This window comes from Myxine glutinosa, chromosome 3, assembly GCF_964187855.1.
Source record: "Myxine glutinosa chromosome 3, kmMyxGlut1.1, whole genome shotgun sequence".
Taxonomy (NCBI): domain Eukaryota; kingdom Metazoa; phylum Chordata; class Myxini; order Myxiniformes; family Myxinidae; genus Myxine; species Myxine glutinosa.
Window position 1 is genome coordinate 2633514 of NC_136263.1, and position 20868 is coordinate 2654381.

Consider the following 20868-nt stretch of genomic DNA (forward strand, 5'->3'; position numbering starts at 1 on the left):
CCCGCGAAGGGAATGTCGGCCAGGCGGAGGCCCGTGTCCACCGCACGGAGTGCCTGCACCGAGGCGTCGGTGGTCTGGTCGGCCGCCATGAGCGCGAAGTCCACGCCGAGGTGGACCGCGTTCGCGCTGGCCCGAGAAAGACAGTCGGCCACGGCGTTGTCTTTGCCGGCGACGTGCCGGATGTCCGTGGTGAACTCCGACACGGCGGAGAGGTGGCGCTGCTGGCGGGCCGACCACGGCTCCGTGACCTTAGCCATTGCGTAGACCAACGGCTTGTGGTCGACGAAAGCCGTGAACGGGCGGCCCTCCAGGAGGTGTCGGAAATGGCGAACGGCCAGGAATAGCCCGAGCAGCTCGCGGTCGAACGTGCTGCAGTTTAACTCGTTCGGCCGGAGTTGCCGGCTGAAAAAAGCGAGTGGCTGCCAAACCCCGTCCACCCATTGCTCATGGACGGCGCCCACCGCGTAGTTGGAGGCGTCCGTAGTGAGGGCGATGGGCGCGTTGAGCACCGGGTGAGCCAGCAGCGTTGCGTCGGCGAGGGCCCGTTTGGCGCTGGCGAAAGCCGCATCCATGGCCGCGGACCAAACAATGTCATGCTTGGCCGGCTTGCCCTGGAGGGCCTCGTAAAGGGGCCGCATGAGCTGAGCAGCGCGGGGCACGAATCGGTGATAAAAATTCACCATGCCGAGGAACTTTTGGAGGGCCTTGATGGAACGGGGACGCGGGAACGTGGTGATGGCCTCGACCTTGGTCGGCAGCAGCACGGCCCCGGTCTTGGTGATGCGGTGGCCCAAAAAGTCAACGGTCGTTGCGCCGAAGTGGCATTTGACCGTGTTGACAATTAAGCCGTGCTCGCTGAGGCGACTGAACAGTGTTCGGAGGTGGAGGAGGTGCTCGGTGCGGGACGTGCTGGCGACGAGGATATCGTCCAGATAGACGAAAAGAAACGGCAGGTCGCACAGCACGCCGTCCATCAAGCGCTGGAACGCCTGGGCCGCGTTCTTGAGGCCAAACGGCATCCGCAAAAATTCGAACAGGCCGAACGGCGTGATGACGGCCGTCTTCGGGACGTCGGCCGCCCGGACAGGTACCTGGTGGTAGCCCCGTATCAGGTCAATTTTCGAAAAGATGACCCGTCCCGCCAAACGGGCGGAAAAGTCCTGAATATGCGGGATCGGGTACCTGTCGGGGGTGGTAGCGTCGTTGAGACGGCGGTAGTCGCCACACGGGCACCATCCACCCCCCGGCTTTGGCACGATGTGCAGTGGCGAGGCCCACGCGCTATCGGAGTGCCGCACGATGCCGAGGTGCTCCAACGCGTCGAACTCGGCCTTCGCCACGGCGAGCTTGGCCGGGTCGAGGCGGCGGGCCCTGGCGTAGACCGGCGGGCCCGTAGTGGGTATGTGGTGCTCGATCCCGTGCCGCACCGCGACGGCCGAAAACGTCGGCCGCGTGAGGGCCGGGAATTCCGCGAGCAGGCGAGCGAACTCGTTCGCTGCCGGGAGGGCGCACGCCAGTTCGGTCGGCGCGGAGCTGCTCATCGTGCACGCCAGGGAGCTAAAGGTCTCGGCGTTGACAAGGCGACGACGTTTGACGTCGACCAGCAGCCCGTGCGCGCAGAGGAAGTCGGCGCCCAGCAAAGCCATGGGGACGCAGGCGGTCACAAAAGTCCATTGAAAACGCTGGCTGCCGAAGCAGCGGGTGACGACGCATGGGCCGAAAGTGCGTATGGCCGAGCCATTAGCAGCGACCAAAGAGGGGCCGCAAACGGCGTCCTGCCTGTCCTGCTCGGAGGCGGGTATGACGCTCAGTTGGGCGCCGGTGTCACACAGGAAACGCCGCCCAGACGATTTGTCCCGAATAAACAGCAAGTTGCCCAAGTGGCCGGCGCTCATGGCTGGGAATGAACGCCGGCCCGGCCGTTTCCCGACCTTCCGAAATTGCACGGGGGCCGGCACGTCCGAGCCTTGTGTCCGAACCTGGCGTGGTAATAACACCACGCCCGGTCAGGTGGAGGCCCCGGCCGTCGTGTCGGAAGCGGGCGGTGCGGCGTGGCGGCCGCCAGTTGCACCGGCAGTTCGGCCTCCAACCGCGCAGGGCGCTCGGGTGTCGTGGGCGTCGCCTCGGACGGCGGCGGGCTCCAGGTAACCGCGCCGATGTGCTGGCCCGCCGAGGAGATCTTATCGGCTTCCCTGGCGAGGGCGCGGGAATCCGTGATCAACGTGCTAGCCAGGGCGAGGCGTACCGGGTGAGGCAGCTGGCGAAGGAACAGCTCGCGGAACAGAAAATCCGGAGAGTGCTCACCGAGCAACGAGAGCATATAGTCCATGCGCTCGGACGGGCGCGTGTCGCCGAGCTCGGGCAGAGCGAGCAGGCGCCGTGCGCGTGCTGCCGGTGAGAGGGCGAAAGCGTCGAGGAGGAGTGTCTTCAGCGCGTCGTATTTGTCAGCAGCCGGCGGGTGATCGAGGAGGCTCAAGGCGCGGGCCGCGGTGGCGGAACCGAGCGCCGCCACAACATGGTGGAAGCGGGTGTCGTCCGCGGTGATGCCTCGCAGGGTGAACTGAGAGTCCGCCTGAGCGAACCAAACAGCCGCATGAGCCTCCCAGAAGGTAGGCAGTTTAAGCGTCACTGCTGTATCCATGTCGGTAGGTCACCAATGAAGGAACTGCGCTCCAACGCGAGTCGAAAGAATTGACGCGACCAAAGACGGAATTCGTCCGAGTTGCTTTATTGAAGCAAAACAGCTCAGGTATTCTGAAAAGCCCGTTTATCGGGCAGCAATATATATACACATTTATGCCCGGGCGTTTGCCCGGGAAAACCGAGACCGGCATGCCCGGGTGTCAAGGGCGAGTCCTGGAAAGGCGAGTCTGGACATGCCCGGGCGTCCTGGACGCGGCCTGGCAAGTCGAGGCTGGGCATGCCCGAGCGCTCTGGGCGAGCCCTGGAAAGGCGAGAGCGGGCATGCCCGGACGCTCTGGGCAAGCCCTGGAAAGGCGAGTCTGGACATGCCCAGGCGTCCTGGACGCGGCCTGGCAAGTCGAGGCTGGGCGTGCCCGGGCGCTCTGGGCGAGCCCTGGAAAGGCGAGAGCGGGCATGCCCGGGAAAGACGAGACCTGGCGTGCCCGGGAGGTTCGGGCGTGCCCAGGAACAGTGAGTCCGGGCATGCCCGGGAGAGGCGCGTCTGGCCGTGTTCTGGCCGGTGCAAGGCGATTGTGTGCATCCAGCGGTAACCGCTACAAGAACATCGTTAGAGGGATCTTGGAGGAATGAATGAATGTTCGTTTTAAGGCCATTTTCCCCACGAGAGCGGGTGTTAGCCTTGCGGGACCCATGACAATCATGGTTCCCTGTTTGAGGCGATGTTTTAATGGCCGGATGCCCTTCCTGACGCCAACCCTTGGTCACGCTCTTACGATGCGCAGGGATACGGTGTACCTATTCTAAATCGGGGTACTCACCGGGATCATTCATCCCAGCAAGCTGGTACTCAATTTGCCGACCTCAGAAGGATGACAGGCTGAGTCAACCCCCCTGGCGTTAATTCAGCGATCGACCGGGATTCAAACCCAGGATCGCTAGGATCCTAAGCCGGCACCCTAACCGCTAAGCCAACACCAGGCTATCTTGGAGGAACCTGTCTTATTTAAACCTCAGACATTTAGTTTGGTTTGCTCTTTGTTGTTCAAGTGTGTGGCGTCACCATGCCGAGATCAAAAGAGCTCTCTGAGGCCTTCAGAAAGAAGGTTATAGATGCCTACGAGTCTGGGAAGGGATTGAAAAAGATCTCCAAACAATTTGAAATCAATCATTCGGCTGTCCGGAAGATCATCTACAAGTGGAGAAGATTCCAAACAACTGCGAACTTGTTCAGGCCAGGCCGCCCCAGCAAGTTCAGTCCGAGAGCAGACCGCAAGATGCTGAAAGAAGTCTCTAAGAACTCCAGAATGTCATCACGGGACCTACAGGTAGCTCTTGCCACTGTTGATGTCAAAGTGCACGAGTCTACCATTAGAAAGAGGCTGCACAAATTTGATCTACATGGGAGGTGTGCCAGGAGGAAACCTTTGCTGTTTACAAAGAACATCAGGGCAAGACTAAAGTTTGCCAATGAACACCAAGGCAAAGACAAGCACTTCTGGAACAATGTGCTCTGGACAGATGAGTCAAAGGTAGAGCTATTTGGCCACAGTACCAGAAGACATGTTTGCGAAAACCAGAGACAGCATTTGACCACAAGAACCGGATACCAACTGTAAAGCATGGTGGGGGAAATATTATGGTTTGGGGCAGCTTTGCTGCATCAGGGCCTGGGCAGCTCACAATCATAGAATCCACTATGAATTCTTCATTGTACCAGAGGGTGCTTGAGGATAATGTGAGGCCATCTGTCGGGAAGTTGAAGCTCAACCGTAGGTGGACCTTGCAACATGACAATGACCCGAAACATACCAGTAAATCCACCAAGGAATGGCTGAAAAGAAAGAAATGGAGGGTTCTGGAATGGCCAAGTCAAAGCCCCGATCTAAATCCCATCGAGATGTTGTGGGGAGATTTGAAACGAGCTGTGCATGCAAGAAACCCCTCAAACATCGCACAGCTGAAAGAATTCTGCATGGAGGAGTGGGCAAAAATTTATCCCAGTCGATGTCAGAGACTGATAGACAGTTATAAGAAACGCCTACTTGAGGTTGATTCTGCCAAGGGTGTACCTACCTTTTCCGCATGCAAAATTTGCATTTTTGTTTATTTAAATTATACAATGGACTACAAAATGTAAATGTTTCATGATATCTATATTATAATAGCCGTAGATGATTCTGTCTGTTGGACGTCTGTCCGGGGTGTGGCTTACTCGGTTTGCAGAGTAGCTCCACCCATTCTGGGAGAGGCTTCATATAAACAAATATCCACCATTTTATTAACTCGCATAGCTTTGAGGCCTGTTTTGTAGGCCCGTGGTGTCTTGCTCTCTCTCCCAGTTTTATTTCAAATCGAATTCGATATATCATTTCATTTTTCACAGTCGCTAACATAGTTTCAGACTCAGTTGAAAAAAAACGGGAAGAAAATCCGATGAAAGTTGCCGTTTATAGAACGAAATGAATTCTCAAAGGCCTGTAACTTCAAGGCCATTGAGTCTCTCTCACACCTTTATCTCCAATCTAACTCACCATCTGATTTCATTTTTATCGATGGTTTTAGACTCGGTGTCAGCAATAATTGAGAACATTCCACACACGCGGGAAAATGCAGAGATATATTTTTAAAAATCGCGTCATGATGTATCATACACCGTCCAACATGACACCGACGGCGACGTGTCGACATATATTAAAAATTCGCTTTTGCTTTTCCGTTAAGATATATTACTTTTTCGTTTGATGACAGTCGTCACAAAAACGTCAACAATGATGCCGACATATATTTCTTCGTTTTTATTTCATTCATCATTATTATCCGGAAGTAAAATATGTTTCAGGAAATTACCGAGAGATATTTCTTCGTTTTTTAAAATTAGTTATGTGCGCATACACTTTAAATAGGTTTATTTGAAATCTTTAATTTTCCACAATATAATTTACTTGCCATTTATCATTTGATGATTACGAGACACTTCCTCTTGAGGATCGTGACAATTCATGTGCTGCGTGGAAACTTCTATTTCCAAAATGAATGAGACGATCGATGAAGAACGCAGACTTGAACAGGATGTAGCAAGAAAACGAATGAGACGGGCGAACGAGTCCATCGACGAACGTCAATGCAAACTTGAACATGATGGAGCAAGAAAAAGAACGAGACGGGAGAAAAACGAGAGAAACGAGACGGGGAAAGCTGATTGGAGAGGCGAGTGAGGCGCGATTGGAGAGGAGAGTGAGGAGCGATTGGAGAGGAGAGTGAGGAGCGATTGGAGAGGAGAGTGAGGAGCGATTGGTGAGGAGAGTGAGGAGCGATTGGCGAGGAGAGTGAGGAGCAATTGGAGAGGAGAGTGAGGGCGATTGGAGAGGAGAGTGAGGTGCGATTGGAGAGGAGTGTGAGGCGCGATTGGAGAGGAGTGTGAGGCGCGATTGGAGAGGAGTGTGAGGCGCGATTGGAGAGGAGTGAGGAGCGATTGGAGATGAGTGTGAGGCGCGATTGGAGGGGAGTGTGAGGCACGATTGGAGAGGAGTGTGAGGCGCGATTGGAGAGGCGTGTGAGGCGCGATTGGAGAGGCGTGTGAGGCGCGATTGGAGAGGAGTGTGAGGCGCGAATGGAGAGGAGTGAGGCACGATTGGAGAGGCGAGTGAGGGGCGATTGGAGAGGAGAGTGAGGAGCGATTGGAGTGGAGTGTGAGGAGCGATTGGAGAGGAGTGTGAGGCGCGATTGGAGAGGAGTGCGAGGCGCGATTGGAGAGGAGTGCGAGGCGCGATTGGAGAGGAGTGAGGCACGATTGGAGAGGAGTGTGAGGGATTGGAGAGGCATGTGAGGGATTGGAGAGGAGAGGAATGTGAGGGATTGGAGAGGAGTGTGAGGCACGATTGGAGAGGAGTGTGAGGCGCGATTGGAGAGGAGTGTGAGGCACGATTGGAGAGGAGTGTGAGGGATTGGAGAGGTGAGGGATTGGAGAGGAGAGGAGTGTGGGGGATTGGAGAGGAGTGTGAGGGATTGGAGAGGAGTGTGAGGGATTGGAGAGGTGAGGGATGGAGAGGAGAGGAATGTGAGGGATTGGAGAGGAGAGGAGTGCTAGGTGGAGAGAGGAGAGTGTCAGGTGGAGAGAGGAGAGTGTCAGGTGGAGAGAGGAGAGTGTGAGGTGGAGAGAGGAGTGTCAGGTGGAGAGGAGTGAAAGGTCACATATTATGTGAAATAAATAAATTGTGTTCATTACACCATTTCTGGATCTGATGACTTGCCAGTAACCATTTTGTAAAAATGAATGTGCAGCATCTAACTCAATATGTCGAAATGTCACACACGTCCATGCCCGTGGGATTCCCACGGGTGACCCCACTAGTTTGTTATATTATATCACCTTTATCTATCAATATTGTTGAAATAAAGATCAAATAGCTGTATGTTGAAATATGTTGAACAAGTCAAAACTTTACATGGGGTGTACTTACTTTTTCACGTGACTTTGTTGTGTGCAGGAGAAGAGATGGAAGGGAAGTGGTGTGAGAATGGTGAAGGGTAGGCAGGGACAGAAATACAAGTTTGTGTGGCAAGGGTGCCCGGAGGGCGTGAATGGTGTTGGTGTCCTGTTTTCTGAGGAGTTTGTAGACAGTCTGGTGAGTGTGACTAGAGTGAGTGAAAGGTTGATGATGGTGAAGATGATGATTGGAAAGCTCTTGGTGAACGTCATCTCGGGATATGCTCCGCATGTCGGTCGGAGCGATGAAGAGGACACGTTCTGGTGTGCAATAGAGAAGCTGATGGAAAAGGTGAAAGATGTGGAAGTTGTTGTGGTAGGAGGAGACCTAAATGGACATGTGGGAAGGAGTATGGATGGTTTTGAGGGAGTTCATGGGGGTTACGGATATGGTGTGAGGAATGGAGAAGGTGAAAGGATTTTGGAGTTTGCTGATGGAGATGGTTTGTTGATTTGTAATACTCAGTCCCAGAAAGAGGATAATAAGCTTGTTACGTACACGTCAGGTGGGTCGACGACAACCATTGACTACCTGATGGTGCGTAGGTGAAATCGGGGGCGCCTCCGGGACACAAAGGTGATCCCGGGGGAGGAGGCCGATTCACAACACCACTTGGTTGTCTGTGACATAAGGGTGAAAGGTGCGAGGAGAGCTCGGTGGGTGAAGTACCAACCGAGAATGAAGGTGTGGAGGTTGAAAGAGGTGACAGTGAGGGAGGCATTAAAAGAGAGGCTGAGTATGGTAGAGGATGATGTGGTTGAGCTTGAAAGTGGTTGGATGTCAATGAAAGATAGTCCGTTGGGAGCCGTTGGTGAGGTATGTGGATGGACAAAAGGACCACCGAGGCACTCAGAAACATGGTGGTGGGATGATGTAGTTGGAAAGAAGGTTAACGAGAAGAGGAAGAAGTTCAAAGAATGGCAGAAGGCGAAGGGTACGGGGGCAGAAAAGGCAGAGCATGAAATTTATAAGGCAGCCAAGAAGGCTGCAAAGAAAGAGGTAGAAAAGGCGCAGGAGGCATGTAGGAAAATGTTCGGAGAACACTTGCATTCGGAAGAGGGTCAGAGAGCGGTATTGAGGATTGCAAAGCAGACAGCGAAAGAGGTGTGATGTGATGGGGGTAAGTTGCTTGAAGGACGAAGTGGGACAAATCGTTGTGAACCCAGATGGAATTAAAGGAAGATGGAAGAGATATATGGAAATACTGTTGAATGCAGAGAATGAATGGGACGGCAACATAGGGAGTAACCCAGTTTTAGGACCGGCAGAGAAGATAACCGAGAATGAAGTTGAGGAAGCGATAAAAGCAATGAAGAGTAGAAAAGCGGGTGGGTCAACGGGAGTTGTGGGAGATATGTTGAAGGCAGCAGGAAGTTGGGCTGTGAAGAGAATGACAGAGATCTGTAATCCGCTGGTGAAAGAAGGCCGCATTCCAGTGGTTTGGGAACTGAGTACTCTCGTCCCTCTATACAAGGGGGAAGGTGACCCTCTGGACTGTGGCTCGTATCAAGCGTTAAAGTTATTGGAGCATGGAATGAAGGTATTGGAAAGGGTGTTGGAGAGGAGGATAAGGAAGAAAGTGAAGATCGACGAAATGCAGTTTGGATTTATGCTAGGAAGAGGAACGACAGACATGCTTTTTATTGTAAGGCAGTTGCAGAATTACATGGAGAAGAGGAAGAAGTTGTTTCTTGGGTTTGTTGATCTGGAGAAAGCATTCAATAGGGTTCCACGTGAAGTAGTGACATGGGTATTGAGGAAGTTAGGAGTGGAGGAATGGTTGATGAGAGTAGTGATGGCAATGTACGAGAGAATGCGCACAGCTGTAAGGACGAGGACGGGAACAGTGGTGAGTTTGAGGTGAAGGTGGGAGTGCATCAGGGGTCGGTACAAAATCCACTACTATTTGTAGCTGTGATGGAAGTGCTGGCTCGGAATGCAAAGGAGGGTTTACCGTGGGAGTTATTGTATGCTGATGATCTGGTGTTGATTGCGGAGTATGGATGGACTGAAGGAGAAGATGAACAAGTGGAAGGAATATATGGAGACAAAAGGTCTGAAGGTGAATATCGGAAAAAGGAAGGTGATGGCAAGTGGTAAAGCATGTGGTGAGGTGGAAAGAACTGGGAAGTGGCCGTGTGCTGTGTGCAGGAAGGGTGTCGGAGTGAATTCCCTTCAATGTACAATGTGCGCTGAGTGGGTTCATCAAAAATGTAGTGGTTTGAGAGGGTCATTAACCAGTGTGGCAGGTACATTCAAGTGTAAGGTGTGCACAGAGGGAGCTGCAGATGGAGGAAATGTGGAGTTGGATCTTGGAGACGGCATGAAGCTGGAAGGTGTGAAACATTTTGCTACCTAGGAGACATGTTGAATGGAGAAGGTGGATCAGACTCGGCAACGGTTGCTGGAGTGAGATGTGCATGGAAGAAGTTTCGGGAACTGAGTGGCGTACTTACGAGGAGGGGAGTGTCGTTGAAGCTGAAGGGAAAGGTGTATGCTGCATGTGTGTGAAGTGTTATGATTTATGGGAGTGAGACATGGGCAATGAATGTAGAGCAGCAACGAAGGCTGGAAAGGGTGTAAATGCGAATGGTTCGATGGATGTGTGGAGTATCTTTGAGAGAGAGGAAGACAAATGATGAATTGCGAAAGATGATGGGAATAGAGCCTGTGATGGATGCTGTGAAGAGAAACAGGTTGAGATGGTTTGGTCATGTGTTGAGGAAGGATGAAAGTGACTGGTTGAGAAGAGTGATAGAAATGAATGTTGAAGGAAGTAGAGGATGGGGAAGACCGAGAAAGACTTGGCTAAGGTGGTGGAAGAAATGCGGGCAAGGGGGTTAACAAGGGGAGATGCAGAAAATAGGGAAAATGGAGAAGATTGTCATGGGGACCGCTCTTGCAGGGAAAATGGCCTTAAAATGCCTGTTGATGTTGTTTTGTTTGTGTGTGTATGTAGACCGGTGTGTGTGTATGTATATGTATGTGTGTATATGCGTGTATGTACGTGCATGTACGTGTGTGTGTATGTACGTGTATGTATGTGTGTGTGTGTGTGTGTGTGTGTATGTATGTGTGTGTGTGTGTGTGTGTGTGTGTGTGTGTGTGTGTACGTATGTATGTGTGTATGTATGTGTGCATGTATGTATGTGTGTATGTATGTATGTGTGTATGTATGTGTGTACGTATGTGTGTACGTATGTGTGCATGTATGTATGTATGTGTGTATGTGTGTATGTGTGTATATATGTATGTATGTATGCATGTGTATGTGTGGTCATGTGATAATTATACATGATTGGAAACAATCAAGATTATGAAGTGAAGGGTTAAAGCCAACGCCGTGAGCGCTCGTCCCAATGACCGTGATGGGAAAACAAAAGAAAACGTTCATGGAATGTTTGAGTCACACTTTATTTATATGGTCGCCACACACTGTATGGACCCAAACAATCATGTTCACTCCGAAGCAGGTTTGGCAAAAAAAACAAAACAAAAAAAAAACCGACAAAACCTATGCATTGCCATCGCGGGAGTCATTCGATCGATGCAAATTGCCAACTTTTATATCATGTTTGTGTTAATACTTGCGATGGATAAACCAAGGAGAAAGTTATAATCATTGGAATATTGACATGTATCTCCATTTATTCCCATTGGAAAAAAAATTTGCAGGAAAACGGCGGAAGGACCCGCCCATCACTACAAGCCTTTTTTGTGCCTGCAGCGAGCGGCTTGTTAATACATTCATTTAAATAAACAAGCTACAGGTACAATGTGAATATTTCAATGGAATGAGAAGTCTTTCAGAAACAAAAACAAAACAGTGAATCATCCTTTAAAACGCACCGTGTTCATCACCAGCTACACACTCACTGATTACGAAAGTAAATCAGAAATATTTGTCAAAAATCAACACATGATGCTGAACAATTCCATAAGACAACGATTTTTTTTTTTTTACAATATAGTACATCACGCACATAATATATTAAAACATAGGAGGCCGGAGGCATTCTACAGGCTGGGTCGAATGGAGGTGTTGGCATTATCGCAACCTTGGCTGTAGCGGTCGAACAGTGCTGACGTCACATCAACTTGCAGCAAGAGTTCTGCTTTCTCGCCTTCAAATAAATGAAAAACGTACATAGTACATACACAAGAACGTCATATGAAAATTTTTTACATAGTGTTACAGAAACCCCTTCCATCATACAAAGACCCAAGCCCCCTCCTTCTGGAAATCACTGTCATCACCCAGTTAAAAAAGCATGCATGAGTATATATATATATATATATATATATATATATATATATATATATATATATATATATATATATATATATATATATATATATATATAATCAACGAACATAACAGCGTGACGAGCGCTGTCCCGATCTCCTGTGGACCGAAGTCCTAGACCAAAGCGTCACCTCCGACCCAAAGGGTCTTCTGGAGGCCTCAGCCCGGCCACTCTGTCAACAGATTGGCGGCTCTGCTTGATGTTTAGCCAATGGGGACCAATGAATAAATCTCTGTCTGTTGACAGAGTGGCCGGGCTGAGGCCTCCAGAAGACCCTTTGGGTCGGAGGTGACGCTTTGGTCTAGGACTTCGGTCCACAGGAGATCGGGACAGCGCTCGTCATGCTGTTATGTTCGTTGATTATTATCCCCGCCGATCGCACCGCACCCCCTGGTTTTGGTTTGCACTGGTGGGAACGATGGTCTGTGTGGCAGACAGGCTGTTGGTTGCTTGCGGGTTATGCGGTATTTACCGTGTGAGACATAATTCGTGGCTGGTGCTCACCATTAAAGCTAGGAGGTGCCTTGATTATTTATTTATATATATATATATATATATATATATATATTGCAAGATCGAGACTCGAAATTTGGCCTATGTTGACCTCAAAAATACTTGGTGGTTGAATTCAGTGACCAGATTTGCAAGTCCTCTTCAAATTTCAAGTCAATTATTGAAGAGGATTTTAGAAATTTGACCTATGTTGACCTCAAAAATACTTGGTGGTTGAATTCAGTGACCACATATGCAAGTCCTCTTCAAATTTCAAGTCAATTGGATGAAAATTGAGGATTTTAGAAATTTGGCCTATGTTGACCTTTTGGCCTATGTTGAGCTCAAAAGTACTTGGTGGTTGAATTCAGTGACCAGATATGGAAGTCCTCTTCAAATTCCAAGTCAATTGGATGAAAATTGGAGATTTTGGAAATTTGGCCTATGTTGACCTTTTGGCCGATGTTGACCTCAAAAATACTTGGTGGTTGAATTCAGTGACCAGATATGCAAGTCCTCTTCAAATTTCAAGTCAATCGGATGAAAATTGAGGATTTTAGAAATTTAGCAAGGTTGGTGACCTTTGGCCTATCCTTTTGGCATCCACCTTTTGACACCAAAAACAATAGGCTTCTTGCTTTTGACCAACTCTCCCATTTGGTGAAGTTTCGTGAAGATCGGTTGAAAATTGTGACCTGTAGGCCAGTGACAAACAAACAGACAAACAGACAGACAGACAGACACAGACAGAGACACAGACAGAACCACAAACGCAACTGACCAATATACTTGAAAAATCTTCGATTTTGCAAGTAAAACAAGCATTCTGAGTATTGCGCTGCAATACATGTCCCCTCCCGGCAGTCTGTCGTCTGGAAAACTGTTGGTGAAATTACCAAGAGTTATTTACCCACAGGTTCTGAATCGTTTCCAATCGCTAATTACCTCAGGACGGGCTCACCTGTGATTCGCACTCGGGACTTCGATTTATACATCTTGCAGACAGGTCAGCAGAAGCACGAGAAAATAAGTTGTTGATAAAGAACCTTTCGAGTCGCTAAATATCAGTAATTTATTATATTTTCCGGTTCACGATCAATGATCGATGTGTATATACTATATGTTGCTCGGCTTGGCTCCGCCCCTCCCGAAAGCGCTGTGTCACGCTTTTGACGTTCGCGAGACGAGGCTGAGGGTGCGCGGTGCCGCTTGGGGAGAACTCTAGAATAAACAAAGTGCCACAACTTTGTTTAAAATGATCGAAACGTCGTGAAGTTCGAACTTGATCTGTAACTTATCATGAGGAAACCATGTACCAAGTTTGAAATCATTAGCATTAAGAGTTTAGAAAAAAAAGTCCAGAAAACTATTCTTTGCGTGATGGACTGACGGACTGACAGACGGAGGGACGGCGTGCAAACCTATAGTCCCCTCCGGTGTACACCGGTAGGGGACTAATAAATAGCACCGCAAAGCGGGCGAAACCCCTCAGCCCATGCATGGTGAAAGGAAGCCGTGGCGGCCATATTGAAAATCGCAGTGCGCCTATTTTCTAAAGGCACCTTCCTCGACTCAACCCCAACACACACTGCAAACATGGATTTAATCGGACAAGCCGTTCTGCTCGAAATTGACGGAAACAAATTTCAAGATGGCTACCTTGGCAGCCGTATTGAAAATCGCAGCGCGCCCATTTTTGAAAGGAACCTTCCTCAACTCAACCCCAACACACACTGCAAAAATGAATTTAATCGGACAAGCCGTTCTGCTCGAAATTGACGGAAACCAATTTCATCGGACGGACGTCAATTCCCATATAATAGGGCTGAGGGGTGAAAACATAAAATAAAGGGAGCTGGAGACAAGATGGGGAGAGAGAGGGAAGCACACAAGTACAACAGTCGGGAACAGGGACATTGGGAGATCTGTGGGAGGGAGAGGGCTTGGGGGGGGGGGGGGCATGGGAAGCGGTGGGGTGGGGGTGGGAGAGGTAAAGAAAACACATGGACACTGATAGGACTTCAAGGAAAGAAGCGGGAATTTCAAAAAAGTGGATCTGGGGTGAAATTAACAGTGGTAGAAAAGATCAAGGTTTTGGATGAGGGAAGATAAGAGATGGTGGTGAAAAGCTGTTTTAAAGACCTCGAGGGACGAGTGGGATTGAAGAGAGTGAGGGAGTTTGTTCCAGAGGCGGGAGAAAAGAGGAATGAAAGAGTGAAGGTGAGCAGAGAGTCTCGATTTTGGCAGTTTCACCAGAAGAGGGTTGCAGGCAGATCTTGTGCGACCTGCAGGAATATTTGGGTGACAAAGCACAGACAGAGCTGGGGGAGCTAGGCCAGAGAGGAGTCGGTAGAAGACAAAGACCACCTTCCTGCCTGCGGTGAGCGAGTGAAAGGCCCTCAGAATCAGCTTCATCGCGGGAGATTCCAACGATTCTGAAAGCTTTGGTTTCAACAGCGTGAAGCCGAGTTAGGTGTGAGGCAGGAGCACCAGCCCAGAGGGGAGAACAGTATTCCATTGAGCTGCAGATGAAAGCCTTGTATGTGGTGAGGAGCTCAGGTGTGCCAAGGAAGGGCTTCGCACGATAGAGGATGCCCAGTCGGCGACTGGCTTTGGAGGCCAGCTTGGAAATATGTTTTTTCCAGGAAAGATCATGGCAGACAGTGAGACCCAAAAGCTTGAGTGATAGATATTCTTGGAGAGGATTGTTCAGAAGGTAGCTGGGAGGGTTGTCTAGTCAGTCTTTTCAGAGAGACATAGTAAGAGTGTGAGATTTGTCAGGATTGAAAGACATGTTCCACTTGTTTGACCAGTCTGTGATTTTGTCTAGGTCTGCAGAGAGTGAGGAGGCTGCAGACTGCCGATCTGAGGGATGAGGAACGGAGCGGCAGAGAGTGGAGTCATCAGCAAAGTGTTACGTGCTCCTCCCCAAACCCCCTGGTCAAGGTGTACCTCCGAGCCCTGAGAGGAGTCACGGCAGAAAGATGTGTTATTATATTCTGTATGTCAAAGATCAATGGTGAAGCCACACCAATTGTTACCAACAAACAAATATTGTATTAAGATCACACAAGAATAACAGTACAACAATAATAGGAATCCAAAAGTACAATTAGTGTAGCAGCATAGCAAACCTGTTGTGCATTTTGTGATACAAGCACCAAATTTGGCACAAATGTACATTAATATGTTGCGAACATTTTCAGATATTGGGCCACTTGAAATTCCGTAATTTTATTTTTCAAATTTTTTCAAATTTCGTAATTTCAAATTTTTCGGGTGACACCGTCACAATTTCGGTCTTCGAGGCCGGCCGATATAGTGGGGCGGCTTAGCCCAAATATTCAAAAGAATTGTGCATTTTGTGATACAAGCACCAAATTTGGCACAAATGTACATTAATATGTTGCGAACATTGTGTGGTCAGCAATGAAGACGAGAGTCTGAATTACATGTATGCAAAAGACCTTGTGAACCAGTGAAGCAAATACACGGGTAAGCATGAATTAAATCTAGGGCATGATATAATTTCCATGATGTTTACCTCTACACTCAATGGTGGAAGGAGGTAATGTTTTGATCCCAGCTTGTCTGTATGTCTGTTTGTCTGTTAGTCCACAAAATTCCAGACAAAGCTTGTAGTAGTGGTAGTTGTAGTGGTAGTGGTGATAACAGAAATTGTTATATAGAACTGAACTTATATTATTATTATATGCAGAAAATAACTTCATTTCTATATGCCCTGCAGTGGACAGGTTAATTGGTTTATGCACTGAAGGGGTCACCCTGGTGTGCACTGCTGTGTTCTGCCTCACTGAGTTGTTCAGGTATGATGTACTCAGCACAAGCTTCCGGTCGGCCCGGAGGTGGGGGTGCGGGGCCTGTCACGGAACGTCAAAACAAACGGCCTGCCGGGGCCGCCCAAAAGTCGGGCGTGAGGGGCGCGTCCACTAATGGAACGCCTCTCGCTTCCCAGATCGAGGGCCACGTGGTCAGGAGAACCTCGTCCCTTCCGGTCACACTTTGCCTATCGGCCGGCCTCGAAGACCGAAATTGTGACGGTGTCACCCGGAAAATTTGAAATTACGAAATTTGAAAAAATTTGAAAAAAAAAATTACGGAATTTCAAGTGGCCCAATATCTGAAAATGTTCGCAACATATTAATGTACATTTGTGCCAAATTTGGTGCTTGTTTCACAAAATGCACAATTCTTTTGAATATTTGGGCTAAGCCGCCCCACTAAATCAATATATATATATATATTGTTGCGGATATGAGGATTGTGTTTTTTTATTGTGTTGTATTGTAGTAAATTGTTGTGAATTATTGCTTAAGTCTGGACCCTCCTTACTCCAGTTATGTATAAAGGTCAAAGGGCGTCCCATAATTAGTCCATAAAGCATACACGTCAGCCAATCATAGATTTCCCCCTGGTTGATAGTTATATCTTTATTATGTGTATTAGGGTAAGGCCTTGTCTCCCATTAAGATGACACTCCATTGCACCAAGTGAAATAGAGTAGATTCCTTTCACACCCCCCTTTCATCATTGCCAAGCCTCGATTGCCAATTACATCCCCTCCAAAACCACCATTGAACATGTGCTCGGGTCGGGGAAGACGGGCGTGCCCGCCCGTCGTCATCAAGGGCGGAGCCAGAGGGTCGCGCGACCAACCAGGGCCGAGGTGAGCACACCGAGGGGCGTGTCCTGAAGGCCGGCGGCTTGATCGCCGGAGGCACTATAAAAGCGCACGCGCAAGGTACTGAGAGAGATCACCCAAGGAAGCTTTGTACACAGCAACGGCTGATCAAGTGGACCGATGTTTGTTCCTGAGCTGGTGCTTTTCCGAACAGAGTCCGAGGCTGGCATGTTAGCAGAAGATAAAAGATCATCCAGGGAAGCACAAAGCCTGCTATTCGTCACCTTGCTCGCCAAAGTTGGACCAAGCAAGAGAGTTGGGCAAGAAGCAAGCACGTTGTTCTGTTGTGTGGTTGGACCAGACGAGTCCTGGCAAAGCGCGCGACGTCCACCGCAGCAGCAGCAGACACAGCAGCAGCAGCAGACACAGCAGCAGCAGCAGCGGCCACAGCAGCAACAACAGCAGCTTGGGGCCTTGACGGCAGTTTTGAGGAAACGGCACCGCCGATCGTGCTGCAGTACCGGTGGACCTTCCTCTCCCTCCAGCCATCCACCTCCCGCCAGTCCTATCATCATTCCCCGCGTGAGTCTGTCCTCGTTTGTTCTGTCCATGGGTTAATTAAGACTGCATAGATAAGCTAGCGATTTTCACTGTGTCCTTCTGGTCCGTCCCTCTGTCTATTTTATTTTATTATCCTTCCTTCTCCTTGGTTATTTTTGAGCCTGTAAATAGTAAATAAATTATATTCGTATTTCCAACCTTTTTGTCTTCTTCTTCTTCACATCCGTGTCGCCTTAGTCTTTTCCCTATTGAATATCTGTGGCGCGATCCAGCCAACGTTCAGGAATCGGGTTAGTCGGGGTAACTGTACGGCCGCGGTGCCATCCGCTCGGCAAACCAACATCCTTATCCGCGGTCCGTAACAATATATATCCTATGATGGTACCATCAGTTTCGTAATATATAACTCACTGTGCTCCAAGTGAGTGAAACAAGAACATTCCCAATGTCTCTTTCCTGGCTTCAAACCAAAGTCGATTCCGGTTTCAAGCCAAAGTCGATCCCGGCTTCAAGCCAAAGTCGATCCGTTCCAGCGATCGTCAGAACAATGTCCAATCGAGACCAGAATCCCGTTGGGTTGGCAGTTACAGTCCTGCTGCCAAAGCTGCGCAAAGGTGCCCTCAAGGCAACTGGGAAATCCAAAGGCGCCCTCCAGGCAACTGGGAAATCACACCCTCGGGTATGGACGTTTCACGGCTCACAGTCGGCGAACCGCAGATTAACCTTCAAAATCCACATTGCACACACACCCGCCAGATAAACGTCTGAATGCGGCGAAAACGGCTGAAGCGAAGCAAAGAAAACTTGCGCGACGCACATAGCGCGCGAGTCAAAATGGCCGACGGCCCGTACTCGAGACGTAATGGCCCGACGATGATTCTCTTCGGAATCGACCGCAAAACCTGACACGCAGGTTGATCTGTCACAGTGATAACAACTCTGTCGCAGGAATCCCTTTCCTGGGAAACCCAAAGTTCACTCGGGACTCTTGCTCGCCAACGTTCTCTCCAGACCGCAAAGCAACGATGCTTCTTCTCCGACTCCCTCGCTCCGCCTTCTTTTCCTCTTCTTCCTCTTCGTCGTCGTCCAGTTCCGGTTTCATTTAAAACATAAATTTTTACCTTTTGAAAATAATAATTTCTATTTCCCTCAAACGACAACAATAATAATACATGGAATCAAAAATGTTTACAGTGGATGAAAACCACAACAACGGAAGTGACGAATCCATAACAAAAGAGATAGAGAGGATTTTCCAGAGTCGGAGAGATCATTGATGAAGACCAGAAAAAGCACAGGGCCCGGAACACTGCCTTGGGGAACTCCAGCCTGAGCAGGAAGTGGAGATGACAGAAACCCATTCAGGGCCACATGTTGACTATGACCATAGAGGAAGTCCGCAAGCCATGTGTGAAGATTTCCATGGATACCATAGGAGGAGAGTTTGGTGAGCAGAGCGGGGTGCCAGACCGTATCGAAGGCACGTGATATGTCAAGGGAGACAGCTATGATTTCCTGTTTGGCATTGAGGAGCTCCATCCATTGTTGAGACAGCAGAAGCAGCATGTCCAGAGTAGAATGACGTGGTCTGAATCAAAATTGACGATCCGAGATCAAGCCATTGGAGAAGAGGAAAGATTTGATATCCAAAGCAATGATGGATTCCATGATTTTGCTGATAATTGGGAGCAGGCTGATTGGTCTGTTGTTGCAAGGATCTGTTTTTGCACATTTTTTTGTGTAAAGTGGTAATGTTTGCTGATTTCCAAATTGATGGCAGATGACCTTGAGCAAAAGAGATGGTGAAGAGAACAGAGAGAGGGTGTGAAAGAGCGGGAGAGCAGGATTTTAGAACCCGTGGGCTGATGCCGTCTGGTCCAGTTGCAGAATCAGAGTCGAGGTTAGACAAACTTCTCCACCTTGTCAGGAGAGAAGGACACAGAGTCCAGGAGCAGCTGGGTTTGAATGGGTATGGTGGGTACAGAGTGAGTGGGTTTGGGACACAAGATTTTGAGACAAACACAGAGTTGAGGCATTCAGGTTTTTCACGTGCGGTGTCAGCTGTGTAGCCATTTGAGGTAAGAGATTTACGTAATTTTACAATTTACAACTGTCGTAAATTTAGTTCCTGGACCTGCTGTGATATTCTTTCATTAGCGCCACTCTGTTCAACAATTATGAAATTGTGGCCGACAGTCGTGGTTGAGATGGACTTCGCCATTTTTGACAGATGTAATAACATGTTTTACGTCGATTTTTTTTCATTCGAGTGCTGAAATGGGGGTGTGTATTATATATAGGTGGATGGATTTTTACACCTCATCAAAAGTCCAAGTTGGGGGTGCACATTATGCACAGGGACGCGTTAGAGTCGAAGTTTTACGGTACTCATTAAATACTTTAATATTAAGATAAACACCATTAATGAGTGAGCTAAAGGAGGAAACAACAGGCTGAAGTAACTCCACAACAACAACAACAACAACAACAACAACAACAACATGCATTTTAAGGCCATTTTCCCTGCTAGAGCGGGGGTTAGCCTGTCTCCACAAGTAACTCCACATTTGAGCTTATTGGTGGCGGAAGGACATGATGCTCAGGAGATCGTTCCAATGATGACAGAAAGGAAAGAAGTGCCAAGGCAGGAGTGGCAGATGGTGGATGACTATTTTGGACATAGTTTCTGGAAATTATGGAATTTGGAAAAGTTTGAGGAGAGATTGGATGTACTGGTAAAGTACTTGAACGATGGAATACACATCCAAATGGTGTGAGACGAATTTTGGAGGCACAGCCAGTGACTATCAAATTAGACCCCACTAAACCATTGCCCTAATGGGATCAATACCAATGGCGACCAGTGGCTGAACAAGCTTTGACTGTGGTTTTCTAGTACGAGGGCATGCCCGTACTATATATATGCCCGTACTATATATCTATCTAAAATTATATCCCCCCCCTCTATTTACATGAAATGGTTTGGTCCATTCGCAACGTCAAAGCGAACGGCGAACGGCTTGCGAGTACAGTGACAATCCCCCCCCCTCTATTTACATGAAATGGTTTCGTCCATTCGCAACGACCACAGAACCCCCCCCTCTATTTACATGGAATGGTTTGGTCCATTCGCAACGCCGGCACACGCGATCGTTCGCTGCTCTCTGATTGGTTGAATCGTTTTTTGGACATAGCTCGGTAAGTAATTGTCCGATTAATATGAAACCTTGAAAAGGCACATCCTCGGGTCCCCAGCAATATACCTGGCAAGTTAAAAGTATATCGGACCCGTGGTTGTCGAGAAACAGCGGTCACAGACAGACAAACGTACAAACGTACAGACAGAGATTACTGGAATTATAGATAGACTAGGGCATTGCCCGTACTATATCTATATCTAAAATTATATCCCCCCCCCTCTATTTACATGAAATGGTTTGGTCCAAAGCGAACGGCTTGCGAGTACGGTGACAATCCCCCCCCTCTATTTACATGCAATGGTTTGGTCCAAAGCGAACGGCTTCCGGAGTTTGGTAAAGAAATCGCCATCGCGTGCACAAACGCGCAGGAAAGCGAATGAATCGCAAATTCGTTTTTATTAGTTTTAAAACATAGTTTAACGCCAACATAGTTTGCAAACGTGAAATAAATGAATACGCTCTCAAATGTGCCATCCGAGGCAGAGTGTGTCCTCCACGTTCGGCACACGCGATCGTTCGCTGCTCTCTGATTGGTT

General features: G+C 48.7%; 1 protein-coding gene across 3 annotated transcripts in view; it reads right to left on the reverse strand.

The window, feature by feature from the left end:
* Positions 1–10525: 10525 nt before the first annotated feature.
* Positions 10526–20868, reverse strand: part of YKT6 (YKT6 vesicular SNARE protein) — a 31688-nt gene continuing 21345 nt past the window's right edge. For all 3 annotated transcript variants that reach the window (XM_068111372.2, XM_068111371.2, XM_078773703.1), the window contains exon 8: positions 10526–11254. In XM_068111372.2, coding sequence (XP_067967473.1) covers positions 11219–11254 — 36 coding nt within the window. In that variant the 3' untranslated portion in view covers positions 10526–11218. The remainder of the gene's footprint in view (positions 11255–20868) is intronic.